This window comes from Cetorhinus maximus, chromosome 5, assembly GCF_964194155.1.
Source record: "Cetorhinus maximus chromosome 5, sCetMax3.hap1.1, whole genome shotgun sequence".
Taxonomy (NCBI): domain Eukaryota; kingdom Metazoa; phylum Chordata; class Chondrichthyes; order Lamniformes; family Cetorhinidae; genus Cetorhinus; species Cetorhinus maximus.
The window spans coordinates 38305618-38328949 of record NC_135883.1 but is presented as its reverse complement, the minus strand read 5'-3'; the positions used below and the strand labels follow the sequence as shown (position 1 = coordinate 38328949).

The 23332-nt window shown below is 43.3% G+C and overlaps 1 protein-coding gene across 4 annotated transcripts in view; it reads right to left on the bottom strand.

Moving 5' to 3' along the window:
- Nucleotides 1-23332, bottom strand: part of galnt2 (UDP-N-acetyl-alpha-D-galactosamine:polypeptide N-acetylgalactosaminyltransferase 2) — a 103393-nt gene that overhangs the window by 55795 nt on the left and 24266 nt on the right. For 3 of the 4 annotated variants that reach the window (XM_078541766.1, XM_078541763.1, XM_078541764.1), the window contains 2 exons: nt 5155-5308; nt 2297-2395 (listed from right to left, as the gene is read on the bottom strand). In XM_078541766.1, coding sequence (XP_078397892.1) covers nt 2297-2395; nt 5155-5189 — 134 coding nt within the window. In that variant the 5' untranslated portion in view covers nt 5190-5308. The remainder of the gene's footprint in view (nt 1-2296; nt 2396-5154; nt 5309-23332) is intronic. The other variant, XM_078541765.1, reaches the window with a different exon arrangement.

Below are 23332 nucleotides of genomic sequence, written 5' to 3'. Positions count from 1 at the left end.
AACTAAGCATCTCAGTCAAGTTCCTATGGTGCATGATAGGAGCCAGTATGAAGATGATTCACCTAGCGTAGGTCAATCAATCTAAATACTGTATACACTGAAACAAAGGCTTTTAAATTGGGGTCCCATCGGGGTTGTGACAGGGGCACCTGAGGCCAAAATTTTGTTCATCTATCACCAGATATGGAACAAAGTAGTCTACTTGGCTTGGAGCTCATTCAGCACCTTAAGCATTCACCCCCTCCACTACTGGTACACAGTGGCAGCAATTTGTGCAAGATGTACAGCAGTAACTTGCCAAGGGTTCTTCAACAGCATCTTCCAAATCCACGCCCTCCACCATCTAGAAGAACAAGGACAGCAGGCACATGGGAACACCACTACCCCCGGTTCCTCTCCAAGTCACATACCATCCCGACTTGGACGTACATAGCAGTTCTTTCATCGTTGCTGGGTCAAAATCCCTATCTAACAGCCTCATGTGAGCACCTTTACCACACAGACTGCAGGAGTTCAAGAAGGCTTACCCAGTGGGTTCTCCAGAGCAATTAGAGATGGACAACAAAAGATGGCTTTCCTAAAAATGCCCATGATTCTGTACCTAACATTTTGCTAGCATGTTCTTTCTATTGCTGAGCACTCATAAAACACTATTTCTACAATGTTGGACAGCTGACATTGTCTTTCAGGAGTAAAGATGGGGAATCCCTGGGATTGTGTTAATATATCCAGAGCTCCCTTACATAAAAACTGTAAGACAGGAATTTAGAAGATAAGAATGACTGGTGTCTGACACATCTGGAAACCCATCATCCTGCCCAAACGGACCCAAATCAAGCCACTGAGAGGTCACACAAGAGAGCTCCTGTTTTTCAAGTACGGAGTGCACACTCTCTCCCAATCAGAACATGTTCCACCAAATCCTGAAAGCTTTGATGCAGGCTGGTAGCACCTAATGCTTTAGGGTCACCCCAGAGAGTGCAGAGGTATTGCCACAGCTTAAAATACTGCAGTTTACCAGTTTGGACCAAGCAGGTTCATATTAAATCCAGCTACACATCACCCCTGTGCTCGCTGACCTACACTGGCTCCTGGTTCAGCATGTAGAGTTAAAATTCTCATCCTTGTTATTAAATCCTTTCAAGCCCTTGCCCTTTCCTATCTCTGCCAGCTCTACAACTCTCTGAGATCTCTTGTGTTCCTCTAATTCTGGCTTCTTGTGATCTCTTGGTCACTGGATTAGAGGTTTATAGGCAGCACGTGCCCCAAATAGCCAATAGTTTGAACTCTAGTTCTCTAACCGAAGGCACCGCCTGATTTCCCTTGTAGCACCACTGTGCCTTCATATTAATGACCTAGACTTAGATGTGCAGGGCACAATTTCAAAACACAGGCAGGCTAGTGGAATGGACAGACATGTGGCAGACGACATTTAATGGAGAGAAGTGTGCATTGATACATTTTGGTAGGAAGAACAGGAAAGTAATATTAAAGGATACAATTCTAATGGGGGCGCAGGAATAGAGGGACCGAGGTGGGTGGCAGAAGGAATCTTGGGATGTATGAATAGAGCCTAGAGTACAAAAGCAAGGAAGTTATGGTGAACCTTTATAAAACCATGGGTCGGTGTCAAATGGAGTATTGTGTGCAATACTGGCGCCACATTTTAAGGAGGATGCAAAGGCATTGGAGTGGGTGCAGGAAAGATTTACAAAGATGGTTTCAGGGGTAGTTGTCAAAACTGGGGTTGTTCTCCTCAAAGAGAAGACTGAGAGAAGATTTGATAGAGGTGTTCAAAATCATGAGGGGTCTGGACAGATTAGATAAGGAGAAACTGCTTCCATCGGTGGACAAATTAAGTACTAAAGGACACCAACGTAAGATGATTGGCAAAAGAACCAGAAGCAACATGAGGAAAAACTTTTTTTATGCAGCGGGTGATCAGGATCTGGAATGCACTGACTGAGAGTGTGGTGGAGGCAAATTCAATCATGGCTTTCAAAAGGAATTTGATACTTAATTGAAGAGAAAAGAATTGCAGGGTTTGAGGGAAAAGCCAGGTGAGCGGAACTAGCTAAATCGCTTTTACAGAGAGCTAGTATGAACATACTGTGCTGTAAACATTCTATGATTCTACAATATCTCCCTTATATGATCTAATGTCAAATTTTGTCTAGTAATACTGCTGTGAAGTGCCTTGGGAGGGTTTACTATCTTTACAAGTGCTATATAAAAGTAAGTTGACTCTATTGGAAATACAAAGTAATTGAGTGTAAATTTTTCCCACTGTTTTTACCTGACAACAGTACGAAGCAATGCTGATCTCGCTTCATTGTGAAAGGTGATGACTACACTGGTTGCTATTAAGTCAGTGTTCCACTGCTTCCGCCGGCATCTGTCAGAAAGAACACAGCAAATTTAGCACATGGCATATCTTGCAAGTTCCACTGTCTAATTATGAATGCTTTTTAAAAATTCACTCAAACATTACAATGAGCCAAGGGTCATCAATTAATTCAGCAACAATGGAGGGAAGCCAATGTCCAAGCCAGGATGGTGTGCAACATGGAAAAGAAAGCAGGGAGTGACAGGCCAAATAGTGGAACAGAGATTTCTCTCTTTATTCCATAGGCTTAAAAAAAATTTGGAAGACCAAGATCATCAATCTACTAGCAACGTGAGGTTGTGCAATCAGTTAAAATAAAGTTACTCTGGTACAACTTCTTATTTGAAACGTTGATACGTGCATTTTATAAACTCACTTGCAATTTTCTAGTTGTGATCGTGTCAAGCCCACTGTTAGATGACATATGAAGGAAACTAGTGGAGGATTTTTTTAAAAGGAGGGGTAATGACGACAGATTTGAAAGGGAGCAGGAAGTACCTGAGGAGAGGGAACCACAAGACCATAAGACATAGGAGCAGAAATTAGGCCATTCGGCCTGTCGAGTCTGCTCCGCCATTCAATCATGGCTGATAAGTTTCTCAACCCCATTCTCCCACCTTCTCCCCGTAACCTTTGATCCCCTTACCAATCAAGAACCTATCTAACTCGGTCTTAAATACACTCAATGACCTGGCCTCCACAGCCTTCTGTGGCAATGAATTCCATAAATTCACCACTCTCTGGCTAAAGAAGTTTCGCCTCATCTCTGTTCTAAAAGGTCTTCCCTTTACTCTGAGGCTGTGCCCTCGGGTCCTAGTCTCTCCTACTAATGGAAACATCTTCCCATTTATAATAGTAGCTGGCACAGATGCCATGAATGGAAATTGGGTGGTTGGTAGTTTAGAGGAAATACTGGCGAAGTTGCAGGAAGTGGGTCTCATGTACAAGATAAGCCTGAAAGAGAGTAAGGGGATATAGAAGAGAAACTGGAGAGGGAAATGCAAATTTGGTAGAAAAGTTAACATTCTGACTGATTGACTATTACAAAGAAATTGTTTGATCTTCAAAGGGAAATATAGTATTCTAATGTTTTTAGGGTCTTCAGATGAGTTAGATGCATCAAATGAGTTAGTCGTCAAAGAATTCCCAGCCTCTGACCTGCTCTTATAGCCACAATATTTATATGACTGGTCCAGTTAAGTTTCTAATCTATGGTAACCCCCAGGATGTTGATGGTGGGGATTTAGAGATGGTAATGCCATTGAATCTCAAGAGGAGATAGTTAGATGCTCCCTTGTGGGTGCTTTTCATTTCCTGGCACTTCTGAGGCTGGTTTGTTACTTTCCATTTATTAGTCCAAGCCGGAATGCTGGCCAGGTCTTGCTGCGTGCAGGCATGGTCCACTTCAGTATCTGAGGTATCATGAATGGTACTTTACACTGTGCGATCAACAAACGTTCCCACTTCTGACCTTATGATGGAAGGAAGGTCACTGTTGAAGCAGGTGAAGATGGTTGGGTCTAGGACACTACCCTGAGGAACTCCCACAGCAGCATCCTGGAGTCGAGATGGTTAGCCTCCAAGTAGCACAACAATCTTCCTTTGTGCTAGGTATGACACCAACTAACGGACAGTTTTCCCCTTCAATCCCGTTAACTTCAATTTTGCTGGGGCTCCTTGATGCCACAGTCATTTGCTGCCTTGAAGTTATGGGCAGTGACTCTCACCTCACTTTCTAGAGTTTAGCCCTTTTGTCCATGTTTGCACCAAGGCTGTAATAAGATCTGGAGCCAAGTGGCCCTGGCGAAACCCAAACTGAGCACTGGTCCCAAACTGAGCATCAAGGAGCTGGTTGTTACTGAGTGAGAGCCACTTCACAGCACTGTCAATGACACTTTCCATCACTTTACTGATGATTGAGAGTAGGCTGATAGGACGGCAATTGACCGCATTTGATTTGTCCTGCTTTTTGTGGGCACTGCCTGATTCCGTTTTTACATTGTGTAAATTTGGCTATTGTACTAGGATCTCTTGATCTGTTTACTTTTGTAGATTATTTTAGGTGCAATGTGAGATGCTTCAGTTTTCAAAGGCAGTAGAAGAATGTGGCCAAATCACAAAGTTAATTGTTAGATCTGGGTCGCAGAAAAAAAGTAAAGGTGCAAGTGCTGGCTAACAAGGGCTCTGCCTATAATGGAAACAGGAGTCTAGTGACAAACTGTGAAGAATGTCTGAGTGGGTGGGTGAGGGGTGGAGGAGCCTGAACTGCCACAGCAGGAGAAATTTCACACCTTGCATTTTTTGGAAAATTTTGTCTGTTGACCTCAGGATATCCCAAAGCACTATACAGCTGATTAAGTATTTACGAAGTACAGTCGCTGTTGTAATGTGGGAGATGTGGCAACCAGTCTGCACACAGCAAGTTCCACCGTCAGCAATGTGATAATGATCAAATTGTCTGTTTTAATTATATTGGTTGGGGCTAAACATTGGCCAGGCTACCGGAAGAGCTCTTCTTCTAACCCATCCGAGCGGGCAGATGGGCCCTCAGTTTAAAGCCTCATCTGAAAGACAGCATCTCCAGCAGTGTAGTGTTCCCTTGGTATTATACTATAGTGTCACCCTAGACTTCTGCTCATGTTTCTGGAGTGGGGCTCGAACTCACGACCTTCTAACACTGAGGTAACAGTGATGGCACTGAGCCACGACTGACAACTCTAGCTTTAGACAGTTCTATAAAATGGAGGAAGTCAGACTTTTCTACTTACTGATCATGCCTGGTGTCTGGAATATTTCTATCCATCCGCAGTTTATCACTTTCCAGTTGGTTAAACTTATTCCGTGCATATGGATCCTGTCCCGTCTTTACTAAAGTGGCCTCAATGTAAGCCTCCTGATCAAAGTCTTGCCACTTCACTTTCCCTGTAGGTCAAACAAAAACATACAATTAAAAACAAAGTTGTGCTCTTAATCCTTTGTGAGAGGTGCAGCATAGGAGTAACATATTAATCTACCTCTGCCATTAAAAGATAATTTGATTTGTTTAAATAAATATTAAGAACTCAATTGATATCAACTCACTTGAAAAGCTGAAGGGCAGTATGGGAAGATATCCTTGCCTGCAGTCTTTAAGTATTGCACACAGTATGCAAATTACATCACTTACAGCTCCAGCCTCCCTTATAAACCCTAAATTAACATTTCAAGGTGATAAATTGCAGGACAATCCCTTTTGGGTTCAAGGGGCAGAAGCTTCATCAATGAAAATTCTGCCAGGGCCTAAAATATGTCACTTAAACCCATAAAACTAAACAATACTATGTAAAAGTAGAAATGTGCTGTGCCAAGTTACAACACTGAGTATGTCTTATCTGGCACTTAAAAGATGTAGACCGCTTTCACTAATTTACCAGCAATCTCTGGGATTGATCCCGCACCTAGTTTTATAAGTACTAGGTAGCAGTATAAAAGAGAATTATGCATGCTATGTCCTACATCAGGTAGTCTTATGGTGCATTTATTTATACTGCAGTTAACAGTGAGAGATCAATTTACGGACTGTTCTTCATGGTCCAGGACACTGAGGCATGCAGCAGAGGGTGGTACTTTGGGTTTAAACCTTTTTGTTCATTTGTTGGTTAAACAGTCATTTGAAGAGTGTGTAGGCATTTTTTATCGTTGAAAGCTTTACTTCCTGGGTTACTGAATAGTGATTTGTTTGCTAAATAAAGATATATGACGTACATTTGTATATAGGTGTCTTGACTGAAATTAGTGCATGCAGGTCAAACAGTGTCACCGTAGCAAAGTCTGTGACTAGTCAGTGATTTCCACTGGCTAATACTATGTTAGACTAAATTTTCTAAACTGACCCATATTTCCTTCGCTCCCTTATGATGGAATCTACAGCATAAAAGGAAGTCATTTGGCCCATTCTGATAGTTCTTTGAAAGAACTATCCAATTCGTCCCATTCCTCCGCTCTTTCCTCATAGCCCTGCAAATATTTCCTTTTCAGGTATTTATCAATTCCTTTTTTAACATTATTATTGAATTTACTTTCATCAACCTTTCAGACAGTGCATTCCAGTTCATAACAACTAAGTAAACAAAATTCTCATCTCCCTTCTTTTATTTAATAATTACCTTACATCTGAGTCCTCCGGTTATCAACTCTTCTTCCAATGAAAATATTTTCTTCCTATGTACCTTCTTGTTCTTTGGTATCACGCTGATTAATCTCCAGTTCCCAGGACAATTTGTATATTTTAAATTTATTTTATACTCTATGCATCTCATGTTTGAAGACTTTCCACTACTGATCTGCATCCCACTCATCGCTCCCCTCACCCCCATTACTCTTGACAACTCCCCTGAGGAATATTTGTTTTCCACTCTTCAGCCCACTTCTGGTCCATTCCCAAGGTTTCAACCAATTCCCACGCTTTTGAGTTCAACTGAGTGCATTTTTGTGGAACTTTCTCAATGCCTTGATTCCACAGTAGTTTAAGTTATTTTAACTATAAATGACGAGTTAATTATTTAATAACCTTTTCATAGGATGCGTTGAGTTTCCTGTCCTGAATTATGCTACTTTAACAGTTCTTAACAGATTATGCTTTTAACCTTCAAGCACTTAATACCAAAATACTAAGTTAATTATTTTAGAGATGCATGCCTTAATGAATAGTTAAAACACACCCTTTCATTGCATTTAAAAGCCTAAATTAACATTCAGCTGCTAGTCATTTATTATCATAAATATAAAAAATACTGCTTCTGAAGAAGAAAATAAAAAAGCTTACGGTTTTGAGGTTATAAATCCCAGGACATATGATGTTCCTAGTTTCAGCTCCAGACCTCCCATTATATTACTGAATTATACAACAGCATCATTCTCACTATTGTTATGGAGAGGAGGGGGGGTTAAATTAAAAAGCTCTAGTTTCTCCTCTCACCACCATCCATAAACAGAAATTTTGTTTCCCTCTTTATAAGTGGTGGCATATTTCCCAACCACTCAGTTTTTGTGCGACTGAAGTTTCTATTAATAACCCTGCAGCAAACTCGAGATAGGATGAACTCAAAGAGTTAGTTTATTTGCACACACTCAAAAGATGGGAAGGAGGGTTTGCAATGTCAACTCCACACTCAGACAGTAAAGAAAGGGGTAGAGAAAAGGTTTACAGTACAAAGACCACAGAGAAAATAAATATTGGTTCACGTGGGTTCCAGAGTCCAAAATCAAAGTCCAATAAGTTACTTTCTTCATGGAGGTCGCTGGGCTGAAAACCAGTGTTGTAAAATTCACTTTTTTGGTGGTGTTGACTTCACAAGATGAGATAGGCACGAAGAGGTCAATCAGTTTGGTAGGCAATGGTACAGCACTTCCAGCAGAAGTAGGGTAGATGAGGCCAGGTATCCAGCCTGGGGAGAGCTCCTTCCATGTGGCCTGCCAGTCAGATGTTAAAGCAACAGACTGGGCTATTCAGCTCATCAAGGCAACATTAATTTGTTCAACAAGCCAGAGGCCTGGGTCACATGACCCCCACCTCTCCACCAGGTCTTCAACAAAAGATATGTATCCATTGTCTGGAGTTCAGTTGGGTCTCAAAGACTGCTAAATGTCCCAGCCATTATGAGTTGAAAGGAATGCTTGAGCGGCCTTTTGTCTTAGCAGGCTCTCTGTTTCCTGCTGGCGAGCCTGAGTTCTCAAATGCCTTTTATAGTTCTCTTTGAAGTTAGGCTTTGCAGTCCCCAGGTGTTCGCAAGTGGCTCCTCAGAGATAACAAGGTGAGAGTTTTTCTGAAACTACGAAGTGGCTTCTTTTGTTCTGGGGTCACAGACAGACATAGTTTCAGCCATTTTAAGGATCTTGTTCAGCCAAAGTCCAGTTTTAAAATAGCAATGAGTATATATATATTTTATAAAAAATATACAGTTTGAGGTCTTAGTCCATTACAGTCCTTCCGGCTTTGGGGAAAAAAAATGAATTCTATTTCTTTTTTTTATTATATGGTCTTATGAAAGCAAAAACAGGAATTCATTCTCTCATTCACACTGGAAAGTCGAACACACAGATAGCAGGGACAATGGCAGTTCCCTGCTGCATTTTTTGAGGTTTAAACCTGGGTTAGTGCATCAGCGAGGATATGTCTTTTCCTGAGCTGTGGAATGTATAGGTGTCCTGGGAGGATTCAAAACCTGTCTTTAGGGGGAATCTATTCAGAGTTAGAGTTCTGACTTTTCCTCTGTCGGGGATCAGGGATCAGGCATAAGCAAAGCCATGATTTTCAGAACTCTGTGCCTGTCCAAATCCTGATTATGTATCTTCTAAAGCCTTCCAACCTTTTCACTTGGGGGGGGCCACATTTCCATTTTCTTCTCACTCATGGGGCCAATGAGCAAATTCCAGAAAATTAAAGTTTGGCATGACATTAAACGTGAATTTCAAAATAAAGTTGAGGTATGAAGAAAAGAATCAACTGGCTAAGTAAAAATAAAGCAATGTCAAAGCAATAAATTGATAACTTTAAAAGAGTAATTAATAAAGATCACCATTAAAGTGTGGTAGGGACAGAGTCTGTTTATCTGGCTCACTCCCAGTCTCTTGATGTTCACTCACTCACCCTCAGCCATCATGTGAGTGGTTATATTGTGTGTCGGTGTGTGAGGCTACTGCGAGTGAGCCAGACACACACACTTCCCACACTCACTCACTCTCCCCCACACTCACCCACTCCATCTCTCCCACACCCCTGGGCAGCAAGTCTCTTCTTCCTCATCACACACCCCCCCCAACCCCATTGCATCCAGCCTCTCCCTCCCCTACCTGGCATGGAGCGAGCCTTTCCCTCCCCTACCTGGCACGGAGCGAGCCTTTCCCTCCCCTACCTGGCACGGAGCAAGCCTCTCCCTCCCCTACCCGGCACAGAGCGAGCCTCTCCCTCCCCTACCCGGCACGGAGCGAGTCTTTCCCTCCCCTACCCGGCACGGAGCCAGCCTCTCCCTCCCCTATCTGGCACAGAGCGACCCTCTCCCTCCCCTACCCGACACAGAGCGAGCCTCTCCCTCCCCTACCCGGCACGGAGCGAGCATCTCCCTCCCCTACCCGGCACAGAGCGACCCTCTCCCTCCCCTACCCGGCACAGAGTGAGCCTCTCCCTCCATGGCAAGGCATGGCAGCGACTCTCCCTGCCCCACCCAACATGGCATGGCAGCCACTCTCTCTCTCTCCTCCCCACCCCCCAGCCAATGCCTCTTCTTCTGGAGTCCACTCACTGCTCCTCCAATCAAAGACAGCTTCTCTCCCACATTTGGGTGAGTCTATCAGCAGCAAACACAGGAGAGGAACAGCCTGTGATTGGAGGAGCAGTTTCTTTCAGAATCTCCCTCTGCACTTACCGGTATTTTGAAAACTACCTCCGGGGGCCAGATTGGAGGACTTTGCAGGCACATCCGGTCCGCGGGCCACGCGTTGGACAAGCCTGTTCTGGAGTCTGGAGGTTTTACATAGTGGTTACCATTCAGGGAGTGAATAATGGTCAAGCTGCCCAGGGCTTTCTGCAGGGGAATGCTGGGCATCTCACTCAGAGCGCCAGGTCTTTTGACCATAGGGCTGAGCGGCCCTTGTCAAGCTTAGCTCCTCCTTGTCCACCTTGGTAACCTGTGCATTCAGTTGTCCCAACTCGGGCGCTGTGGTTGGACTGATTATCAGGAAATTGGGGTGCTTTAATAGGACTTTGGCCTCTTTCAGGGAGTCAATTTCAGAGTCCATCTTGGGCGCAAGCACAACTAGGGGGTTCCAGTTACTGTTGCTAGGTGCTAGGGATTGGCACTGCAAGAGGTGGGTAATCTTCTCCTGAATTAGCAAACCTTTTGGGGCATGGATGACAGGAAGACTGCCTTCTAGAACGAGCTCTCCTATGTCCATACTGAGAAGAGCTACAGTGCTGCACCCTGGTGGGCTGGTACCGGTCATCTTAGACGCAGTGGGCAGCTCTGTCAGGTTGCCATGCAATTCTGCATCAAAGTGGGTGAGTATGGGGTCCAATCTGGTTGGAATCTCTCTGTTGGTCAGTTGGGTAGTACGTTCCATGTCTTTTAGAACACTACTGCCGTCTAGTGGATGGTCAGCTCTCACTGTACCTCCCTGTGGCTTTTCAACCAAGTAAGCATCACCTTGACTCTTTCTGGGTCGATTTGGGAAATTTCCTGGTCCCCATTTAAATTCACCATAGAGCTGCTAGCTAGACCAATTAGTGACTTCTTAGCTGATGCCTTTGCATTGCAAGTCGGTGCTCTCCTAACTTATTCCATGTTCCGTTCCCTGGAACATTTCTGCCCTCAAGTGGAGGTGCAGCTCCAGCTATACTACTTTGTGGCTTTTCACTCGAGTGAGGCATCTCACTCTCTTTCTGCTCATTTGTTTGGGGACTTCCTCACTCCCTACTTAAATCTGGAAAGAAGGTTTCTGCCAGCCATACTTCCAGCAATTCCTTAACCTTTTCCTTTCCCAGTTTAATAGCTTGCTTTCCTTCAGACTTGATGTGGGGCATTCTCTCACTATCTCTTTCCCTGCTCTAGGACTTCTCTAGTCCCTATTTAATTCGGGGATATTCTGCAAGTCTGTTTTACATTCTTTTGGCCCTTCCTGGACCTCTTTTAACTCTACTAGCCTGGCTTTGACCTTGTTAAATTCAAGCTGCTCTCACTTAAGGGTCATGGATTCTATCTAACTCTTTTGGGCCAAGAACATTCTCCAGTCTTCTGCGCTCCTGCAGATTTCTGCTGGCTGGCATTGGCCTCTTTTCTTTCGCTGGATAACACTTAGCTGCCAGCTAAATCATTTCCAAGGAGGAAATCGATTCCTGCTACTGGTAGTTCAGGGACAATTCCTACCGTGACAGGTCCTGAAACAAGGTCACACTCTAGATGGACCCTATGGAGGGGTGCAAACACAGATCGTCCTCCAACTCCACTGATCAGGGCTTTGGCCTTCAGGGAGGGCTTGGCAGGTAGGTTTAGGTTTCCTTCCAACATTTAGTGCCCAGTGGCCTCTGTGTCACAGAGCAGTACAATGGACTTGCTCACATTTTGGGACGGGTATGGGAACACTGTTCCTAAAAAGGAAGGGTCTGCCTGCGTTTCCAGGCCTATGGGTGAGGTTGTAGCTGTCTGCTGTGACAGCTGCATCCTGGGCTGTGAGGATTCTTTGCTCCTCCAAGTGTAGCCTCAGGCTGGAGGGTAAGCAGTTTTTAAATTCCTCTCACAATATCAAGTCACACAATCCTACAAAGATGCGTGGCATCTTTAAGGACCATATCCATCGATCAAACATGCTTTGCTTCAGCTTTTTGAACTTGATGTAGGTTTGTGTGCTTCTTAGGAATGTTCCAGAATTACTGGCGATATGCCTCCAGGACTAACTTGTAGGCACTTAAGATGGCAGCTTTGGTCTGCTCATAATTCATGGACACATCAGGAAACAGCATGGAGTAGACCTCTTGGGCTCTCCCTTAACAGCTGCCCTTGAATTAAAAATGTCCAGATATCCGACGGTTGTTTTTGCTGCGCTGAATTTTCTCAAAAGTGGTAAAAAATGATTCCATGTCACTCTCTTCAAATTTGGGAATGAATTTAGTGTACTTGAGGGCCTCAGAGAGTTCGTGGGGGTTCTTGGGTAGGGAGATAAGGGGTGCTCCTAGGTAGAGGGAGGTATTCCTTCGTAGCTTCCAGCTGTCTGGTCTCTCTCTCTCTTGGATTCGGAGTCATGGTTGGGTTCTTCCTCTACCTGCTCTGTCAGATATGTGAGATCCAAATGTTCTATCAACAACTGAATCAGTTCGCTTCTCTTCACTTTACTGGGTAATTTTAACTGTGCCTTCCTAGCTACAGCTTTCAGTTTCTCTGTGCTAAGGGATACTATGTTTAACCGTTCAGATTTCCTTGCTTGACCCACATCTGGGCATTGAAAGTTGCCATTTTCTTAGTGTTAGGGAAAAAGGAATTTGCTGTGGTAAGTTACTATGTTTTAAAATTCGTTCCTTCTACCGAGATTTTCCCTTTTGGCTTCCAATTTACCCCCCAGTTTCAGATTTGGCTTGTGACTTAAACTTGGACTCTGGTCAAATTCAAATGTGTGATCCCAGACAAGCCCCCCAATTTCTGGACAGGAGGGGGGTTAATTTAAACAGCACTAATCTCTCCTCTCACCACCCATCCATAAACAGAAAGGTGTTTTGATTTGTTTCCCTCTTTATAAGCGGTGGCGTATTTCCCCAGCCCCTCAGTTTTTGTGTAATCCAAGTAATTCAACAACTCCTCTCTTGAATTAAAATATATTCTGTTATTACCTTTGTGGTTGTATATTGCTGAAGAAAGAGACATGTTGTCGAATATTTTCATCTTGCACTCATCAGGACAGACGTAAGAATGTCAAATATCAAAGGAAGCAACAATTTATACTGCAAGAGAATAGAGTGCCGATTGGTTGGCAAGTCAACTCTGATTATCAAGACTCATGGAGTATGCACCAAGGAACTACTGTTCCCCACCTGTGTTGATCCAAATCATGATGGTAGCATTGCCACAGTTACAGAAACAGAATTATTGCCTAGTTTTACCTTCCTCCCCTACCCCACCCTTCCACTCCCACTGCCTGCAAGAACAGTGAACTCGGAAAGGTGTTATTTAGTAACATACTATGCCCTTTCCCCAAGATAAAAAGGAATGCGCAGGTAATTCAAACCTAAACATCCCTTTTTTTGAAAATAAAGTGGAGAACAAAAAGGGACAGCCCTCGAAAAGGGACACTGATCAGTGTGATTAACCCACATCCATTCATTTTGATGTAGGCAGCATGCAAATTTTGTGTTGCCTGTACATTTATGTGCTTGTAGCATGGTGTTTAGTGGCTGCACACATGAACAGGGGTCACAAAATCATGAGAGGCTAGCACAAATTCAAGCTGACCTGTGCTACTTAAAAGCCAGCCAGCATTGCTAAAAGGGGAGATGAGTTTTGACTGGATCAGGCGCTGGTAGTCATTCTAGAAGTGAGTTTGAGCTGGGAACGACACAAGAATGGCACAACAGGGCAGAGTGCAGCTTCAAAGGTTCTCCAATACAACCCTAGAGATTTTGGTACAGGGGGACGGGCTCTCTATCCACGGGGGACCAGGAGGCCCTCCAGACAGCCACTGCAAAGGCTAATGCCAGCAGTATAGCATCTAGTACCTGGATGCAATGCCACAAGTTTAATGACCTCACGTGAGTGGTCAATGTTACAGAATGCATCTTCAAATGCCATATCCTTATAACTGAACCACTAGCCTCACAAACTGCTAAATTTACACACCCTTCACTCACCTACCATCAATCATGATTCATATCTAACATACAGTTTCACCTCACCCTCACATATCTCAGCTTGTACACACTGCCAGCTATTGAACTAAGCCAGGTATGTCACCCAAACACATTCCACAACATGACTGACACGCTTCCCTCGCTCCTGCAGGACAAGATAACATACAACACCAACTAATTGGTGGGGGACAGGCATGGCTGAAGGCCCTCACCCCAATGAAGGAGACTGTGGTCACCATCCTTGAAGTGGCCGATTGAGGCCATGGCCAGCAGCAGGCTGAAGGGATTGAAGATGAAAGTATGCTCATACCTAACCTTTTTTTCTCACATCCCTCTTGCCCCTCATCCAACAATCTCTTCTGATTTACAAGCAGCAGATCTCCCTCCTCCCCTCACTGCAACCCTGTCTCCTTTCATATACCCAGGCCAGGCAGTGGTGTAAGTGCAAGAGTACAAACAGAAGAAGAAACTGATGAAACATCGTCACTCAATCTCACTCGCAGCCACCAGGCTCAGATACTGACACTAAGCTGTCCTCTAAGATGCGCACAAAGGTGGGATCTGGACATTGGTGAGAGAGGTGGGATGAGATAAAGCTATGACTGTTATGCATGAGTTTTGGTTGATGGTTGTCGAGTTAAGGGAGATGGTAAATTGAGCAGTTTGAGGCTAGTGGTTCAGTTGTAAAGATACAGCATTTGATGATGCATTCTCTTACATTGACCAATTGTTTAAGGCATCAGCCACTGGGAATCCAGCCCCAACCATGCACGCTGCTTTGTGCAGAGCTTGAAGCTCATCCTCTTCAGCATGGAAGTAATGGCCAACTCCATGAGAACATTAGCAGTTCAATAGGTAGAAAGGGTAGCGTAGGTGTCAGCCCATCAGAGGGTGAGGTCTCACACGTGAATTTGTTGGGGTGATGTACAGAAAAAGGTGATAGGAATGCACAATGAAATGTTTGGTACCTTGGCAGGCCTGCCAGAAAGCATGCAATGTCAAAGAGTATGGAAGAATCCAGCACCAACCATGCACACTGTTTTGTTCAGAGCTTGAAGCTTATCCTCTTCAGCGTGGAAGTAATGGCCAACTCCATGAGAACATTAGCAGTTCAATAGCCAATACCTCAGCTTCCATTGCAGCACATGCAGAACCTGCACAATATCTGAGTGTTCCAATGAATTGAGGTCAGATTGAGGTCATGTAAGCCCAGTTTGCTGCCATGCAAGCTCAGATAGCTGCTATTATGGCTGAAAAGCGCTCAAAAGGTTTCCAGGACCTTACAGTAGTCCGGCAATCCGTCCTCAATCATACTGCCCATGGAGCATGGACTTGTTACCCTCTCTCAGGTTGACAGCATTTGTCCTCCCAGCACTGCCACTCTGCCAGTGCCCTTGAACTTGCCTGTCAGGCATCCAGTCCAGACTGCTGCCATCTATGCCAAGGTGGTGCAGTCCAAAGCCTGGCCTTCTAGAGTTGCACAAGGGCGCTCTGGAAGGCTATCTGCAATCTCCCCTACTGCCCTGCTGGGATAGCTAATGGGATAACACTGCCTAGGAGCACAAGGCAGGCAAAGACACATGCAAGACGGGCTCTAAGTGAATGCACAAGGGTGATTAGTTGATTTTTGCGTTAAATATTGGGTAGTTTGATAGATTCAAAATCTACTTTCATCAATATTTTGCAGAGGTTTTTAGTTCAGCATTGTGGCCAAGAGGATATCGTGATGACCCATAACAGAGGGAAATTAAGGTTGTTGATTGGGATTGCATTCATTGGTATGGCAGTCAGATGAGCTGATCATAGGCAGCCTTCTTCTCTTCCGCTACTCGTGTTATATATGGTGGCTAGGTTGTGCCCACATGACAAAGTTGGGCAGGATGCAGCAGGCCACGACGAGTCACTACATGTGTTCTGAAGAATACTGCAGGGTGCCTCCAGAAGGGTCCAGGCAGCAGGGGCAATGCTTAAGCAGCCCAATGGTCAGCTTCATGCATTGTGTGTGGCAGCCATAGCTGTTGTTATATATATGTTGCCGATGTGTGCTAGGGTTGCACACTGGAGTCATAAGCCAGGTCATCAGTGGATAGCACAAATCATCCTGTAGCCACCCTCTGGTATCTTATAGTGGCTCATATGCTGATGTAAAGCAGACTGGCATAGAATAAAGACATCAATATCCTTGGGCACATCATTTTTTTTGGGCCAGGACGGCCTGAACTGAGCTTTGACATGACTTGGACTGGGAGATCGGTCCCTGACTACTTTTTCCTGTTTTCCCTTCAAGATCCTCTCATCTAGCAAAAAGTAAGTGGTAGTGATGTGATTATACTTGTTACTTTCCAGGACTTCAATAATGCCAGGAATCTGCCAGGATACTGGGCATTGGCAAGCATGATGTGCCAAGTGTGGTTCCTCATCAGCCAGATACTGCACAAGTAGAACCCGTTACATGAGTGAAACCCTTTGCCGTTATGGTACATCTCTGAATTAGTCTGTGGTGCCCGGAAAATAATATGTACAATCAATGACACCTGCACCATAGAAAAACCTGCTATCCTATCATAGCAAGGCCATGTGTTCATTCCCTGTGCTTCTCTCTGGAAAGGAAGAATGCAATGTATTCCCCTGTCTTTGCATACCAAGGGTCAGCGACCTCCCTTATACAACAATGCACGGCAAATTGTTCCTGCTTCAACCTGGAAAGAGCCCAATACGAAGAAGTTCATGGTCATGGTTATCTTTACAGCCACTGACAAAGTCATCCTCAGCCTGTCCTGAGGCTGCAACTCTGCCTACAACAGATGGAAAATTTCAGTGAGCATCTCCTTCGTGAAACAGGGATGTCGCATAACCCCTGTTCCTTGCTGACATCGAGGTCAAAAAATTACTTCCTGAAGACTCTAGTGGATGTGGCATCTTCCCCCCTTTCAAGCAGCTTATCCTCCTCTATGTCATCTTTGTTCATTCTGCCTGTCATGCTTCAGGCTAAGGCTGATAGAAACTACAGCACTCATGAGAGTAAATGGACTGAACAGAATCCTTGAAGCGAGAACCATCATCTTCACCATGTGCTGCAGCACTTCCTCTAGACTTCAGCAACTTTAACCAGCAGTACAAACCACCACTTTTACTAACTCAGCAATTGCCATTAGAAATCAATCAGCAGCTTAACCTGAAAGCAGATGACAATCCTCCTAAACAGAACTGGAGGGGTATCCATGCTGCTGGTGAATGCATGTGCAACATTGTGAAGTTAAGAATGTCTGTTGGCCAGCGTATTGAGTTCACGTGTCAAATTAGCATTATACACTGACATCACAATCTTCCTGCTCTGCATACTTCTGGCACATGCTCCCATTGCCTGTGTCTACAACCTACTCAAAAACAGATGTCCGGTGCTACCTGCATCAGAAACACAAACATGTGATACAGGTGCAATTTTGGATCCAAAGTAGCACCCATAGTGCCAACAAAGGTACTACACAACTGAATTTTCTGGCAAAGACCTTTAACAAATTGCTATTACCATGATTAGAAATACTTCATGACCCATCTTAAGTTTTTCAGTTCAGTTAATCATAGAAATTTTTAAGAAGGTTACTCAGAAATCATAAAATGCTGGAAATACTCAGCAAGTCTGGCAGCATCTGTGGAGAGAGAAATAGAGTTAAATGGAGTTGAAGCAGAACAGAACTGTTCTGATGAAAGGTCAACCTGAAATCTGAAAATGAAGAATGAAGAGATCTGATTTTTGTTCAGAGTGGTTCATATTTCAGAAATACTTTTTACATGTTGGCAGAAGTTATTCTTCTACTTACCACTAGGAAAGAGACAAGTACTAAGCAATCCAATTCTTAAAGTTTTTTTTTATTCGTTCGTGGGATGTGGGGATCGCTGGCTAGGCCAGCATTTATTGCCCATCCCTAATTGCCCTTGTTCAGTGTTTTTAAGAGTCAACCACATTGCTGTGGGTCTGGAGTCACGTGTAGGCCAGACTAAGTAAGACATCATTAGGCTTTTAATTCGAGGTATTTATTGAATTCAAATTCCACCGTCTGCTGTGGTGGGATTCAAACCCAGGTCCCCAGAGCATTGTCTCTGGATTACCAGTCCAGTGACAATACCACTATGCCACTGCTTCCCCCTAAAGATGCTTGTGTTTTTTTTAAAAAAAAAGTAAGTCATTGACAAATTTCACAGGTGGTCTGCTGTGCACAAATCTGAACATTAAGATAGTGTATTTGATTATACAGGTACAGAGGTTGATATACCTGAGATTAAGTCTTATTAAACCCATTGGTTACGTCATTTCCTTTAAGTTCACCAGACAAGCCACATAGTAATAAGTTAGATATTTCCAGTTTCAACCAGCAGAAGAAATATTACTGAGAAAAGAGGCATGTCTAAGCTTTTCTTCTTGCATTCATCAGGAGACTTTGTAAGAGTGCCAATATACCAGGAAAACAACAAATTATACTGTATGTGAAGAGAGTGCTGATTGGTTGACAAGTGGCGTTGCCATGGAGAATGCACCAGTGATGGTGACTGACAGTTAATTGCCAAGCATTGTTTGAAATTTAAACTAGGCAGCTTGACCCTGATCGATCAAGGCATTGCCCTGAGGAATGAGTCAGCAAATGGTTGTCACTTATTTTGTTACTGACAGCCCTTCGATGACTCATTCCTCAGGGCAATGCCTTGACCAACTTACTTTTATACCCCTTGCAATAAAGGTCAACGTTTCATTTGTCTTCCTAATTACTTGCTGTATCTAAATGATAACATTTTGTGATTCATGTACAAGGGCACCAAGGTTCCTCTGTACCACAGCATTCTACAGTCTCTCTCCACTTAAATAATATCCCTTTCTATTCTTCCTGCTACATTTTCCCACATTTCACTCCTGCCAAATTTTTGCCCACTCACTTAACCTACGCATATCCCTTTGCAGACTCTTTATGACAACTTGTTTTCCTATCTATCTATCTTTTCTATTGTCAGCAAATTTGGCTACAATACAACAGTCCCTTTACCCAAGTCATATAGACTGTAAATAATTGGAGGCCCCAGTACTGATCCCTGTGACATCCCACTATAGTTACAGTCTGCCAACATGAAAATAGCCTATTTACCTCAAAACTCTGTTTCCGGTTAGTCAACCAATCATCTATCCAAGTTAATATATTACCCACAACAACATGAGCTCTTATCTTTCATGTGGCACTTTAGCGAATGTCTTTTGGAAATCCAAATACACTACATTTACTTATTCCCTTTCATCCACCTTGCTTGTTACATCCTCAAAGAACTCTAATAAATTTTTCAAACAGGAGTTCCTTTCATAAAATCATACTGACTCTGGTCGATTGCATTATGATTTTCTAAATGTCCTGCTACTACTTCCTTAGTAATGGTTCCCAGCATTTCCCAATGACAGATGTTAGGCAAACCAGCCTATAGTTTCCTGCTTTCTCTCTCCCTCCTTTCTTGAATAAAGGCGTCACAATTGGAGTTTACCAATCCGATGGGACCTTTCCAATGCATCCATTATCTATACAGCCACTTTTTTTAAGAACCTAGGATGCAGGCTATCAGATCCAGGGGACTTGTCAGCCCTTAATCCCATAAGTACTCTTAAGTACCTCCTCCCTTTTGCCCATGAATTTCTAGTATTGTTGGGATGCTTTTTGTGTCTTCTACCATGAAGATGGTGGACAATGTAACTGACAACTGGAAGACAGTCGCAGACAGCCATGACCTCTTGAGGCTGACTATTTGGAAGGGCATTGGATGAGGTAGGCAGAAACAAAAATCTCAACTGGCTAAGAGGGCCCAGAGAAAATAGGCCAGCAAATCGTGGACCTTCTCAGCCCACTGTCTTCGACTGCCATGCCAGAGTGGGGCTCCTGAATCATACCAGGTGATGCTTAACACGGAGTTGACCACCACGACGTAAACCATCTTCTTACAAGACGAAGGCTACCACCACCATGAAGACTGATACAAAACATTTGTTCAAAGTCTCTGACATTTCCTTGTTTTCCATTACTAATTCCTCAGTCACATCTCTAAGGGACCAATGTTTACTTTAGATAAAAGCAAAATACTGCGGGTGCTGGAAATCTGAAACAAAAACAAAAATAGCTGGAAAAACTCAGCAGGTCTGACGTTTCAAGTCCGGATGACTCTTCTTTACTTTACTTTAACTACTCTCATTTTTTTTTATATACTTGCAGAAGCTCTTAGTGTATATTTTTTATTTCTTGCTAGAATTATCTCACATTCTAATTTCTCACTCTGATTTTTTTAGGTTGGTTTCTAAAATTTTCCTTATCTTCTGAACTACTACTACTAACCTACCACTAACATTGTACACCTTTTCCTCCAGTTAGATACCATCCTTAATTTCCTTAGTTAGCCACTTCCTTAGTTAGATGATGCATCCTTCTTGTACAGTCTTTCTTGCCCAATGGAGTATATCTTTGTTGAGAGTTATGAAATGTCTCCTTAAATGCCTGCCACTGGTTATTTAACATTTTACTTTTAACCTATTTTCCCAGTCCATTGTAGCCAATTCTGTCTTCATATTTTTGTAATTGACTTTATTTAGGTTTAAGACACTAGGTTTCAAACTTAAGTTTCCCACCCTCAAACTGAATGTGAAATTGTATCATTATTAACATCTTAATTGCAGAAGTTAACTGCAATTAGTTGTCAATCCTAAATATATCACATTTGATATGTAAAAAGGCTTGCATTTATATAGCAAGTTTACAGGTAATTAAGTACTTTTTAAGCTGTAGTCACTGTTCTAATGTAGAAAATGAAACAGCCAGATTGCACATAGCAAAATCCCACAAATAGCAATGAGTTAATGACCAAATAATCTTTTTTAGTGATGCTGGTTGAGGGATAAATATTGGCCAGGATCCCAGGGAGAACTCCCTTTCCCCTCTTCCATAAGTATCTATTCCCATCCACCTGAGAGGGCAGGCAGGGTCTTGGTACAACCTTCAACTTGAACTCTCAACTGTATTACTCAGAGGCAAAAGTGATACCATTGAGCCACAGCTGACACAATCAGAGGGTGGGTGAGTAGCCAATGGTAGTGAACTACTGGAGGACATGTAAACAGTTGAAGATCTTTGTGCATGATATTCAACAATCTATTTAATAGCTCATTAAAATCTTCAAGCCAACCATTGCAGGATAAGTGTCCATACAGCAATGAGGATGCTTGACCTCTAAAGAAGTTTTAATACATTTCAAACCGTGAACTATGTCTAAGAAGTTCCTCTGATTTGCTAATGTTTATCGTGTTTCTGTCACCGATAGGCTGTTTGCACCATATGATACAAGTTATAACAAGCAGCCAGTATTGTGAAATCGGCATCACAAAGACTGCAATAATTCAAGAAGGCAGCCTATCGCAACCTTCTCAGGAAACAAACCCAGTCTTGCTAGTTAAGAACCATGTATAGCTCTGGTATTCTTGGCATCCCATCAAACATTCCTGTGGTCTAAAAAGTTCCAGCCTTAATGTGAGGTTGTTTCACATTGTCTTACATTCACGTGGCTAAAGATGTTGGTAATTAACAGCTTATACAAGTAACAAATAGCCCTTGTAATTAGTGTACCCAATGTACTTTCCAGCATCTAGAACTAGAGATGAGGCGAAATTTTTTCACTGAAGGTCAGGAGTCTTTGGAACTCTCTTCCTCAAAAAGTGGTGAGAAGCAGAGTCTTTGAATATTTTTAAGGCAGAGGTGGATAAATTCTTGGTAAACAAGGGGGTGATAGGTTATCGACGGTAGGTGGGATGCAGATTTCAGGTTATTATCAGATCAGCCATTATCTTATTGAATGGCAGAGCAGGCCTACTCCTGCTCCTTGTTCATATTTTCGTAACATAACCAACAAAAGCAATTAAGTCACCCATCACTTTTGATTAACTGTTGGTTGGTCCAGTCATTGTGGAACGGCAGTTTTGCTTCATTGCTTTTCATGTCGTTTTCATAAGTACTAACAAGTAAAGGGTAGGTCATGCGTCAGTCACCAACACAGATCCTTAAAGGACGTCACTAATCGCATTCTGCAAATTAGAGCACCTGCCCATTATCTCTACTTTCTGTCTTCACTGTTCAGCTACTTTCCTAACCAGGTAAATAATTTGCCTAATAAAAACAGAAAACGCTGTAAAAGCTCAGCAGCTCTAACAGCATCTGTGGAGAGAGAAACAGAGTTAACGTTTCAAGTCCATATGACTCTTCTTCAGAGCTAAAGAGAGGGAGAGATGTGATGGAATTTATCCTGTTTAAGGGGGGGGTGGAGCAGATGAAGCGGAATAGAAGGTCAGCGATAGGTGGGGGCTAAGGAGAGATTCACAAAGATGTCCTGGACACAAGACAAAGGGAGTGTTAATGGCAGTGGTAATGGCTAAAGAAGGTGCTATAGTGTCATAAAGGTAAGAAAGCAGAACGTGTGAATAGCAGAACAAGGGGCCGCACAGTGTGCCTTCAATTTCACAGGCTAACTATCTCTTATATGGAACTTCATGAAATGCCTTCTGGATGTCCATAGAAATAACATTACAAAGGCTTGCATTTCTATAGTGCCTTTCATGACCACCGGATGTTCCAAAGTGCTTCAAAGCCAATGAAGTACTTTTGAAATGTAATCACTTTGGAAAGAAAGAAACATGGTTGTTAATTTGCGCACAGCAAGCCCCCACAAACAGCAATGTGATAATGACCAGATAATGTGGTTTATAATGTTGATTGCGGGACAAGTATTAGCAGAGATCAGATACCAGGGGAGGCGATGGCGTGGTGGTGTTATCACAGGACTCCGGGGTTAATGCGCTGGGGTTTGAAACCTGCTACGGCAGATGGTGGAATTTGAAGTCAATAAAAAAAATCTGGAATTAAAAATTAAAAACCCATCTGGATCACTAATGTCCTTTAGGCCAGGAGCAGTATCAGGCATATCTAAAAATGAGGTGTCAACCTGGTGAAGCTACAACACAGGACTACCTGCATGCCAAATAGCATAAGTAGCAAGTGACAGAAAGAGCTAAACGATCCCACAATCAACGGGTCAGATCTAGACTCTGCAATCTTGCCACATCCAGCCATGAATGGTGGTGGATAATTAAACAACTTACTGGAGGAGGAGGCTCCACAAATATCCCCATCCTCAATGATGGGGGAGCCCAGCACATCAGTGTAAAGGATAAGTGTGAAGCATTTGCTACAATCTGCAGCCAGAAGCGCCGAGCGGATGATCCATCTCAGCATCCTCCGGAGATCCCCAGCATCACCTATGCCCGTCTTCAGCCAATTCGATTCACTCCACGTGATATCAAGAAACAGCTGAAAGCATAGGATAGTTGAAAGGCTATGGGCCCTGACAATATTCCGGCAATTTCCAACTTGTGCTCCAGAACTTGCCGTGCCCTTAGCCAAGCTGCTCCAGTACAGCTACAACACTGGCATCTACCCAGTAATGTAGAAAATTGCCCAGGTATGTCCTGTACACAAAAAGCAGGACAAATCCAACCCAGTCAATTACCGTCC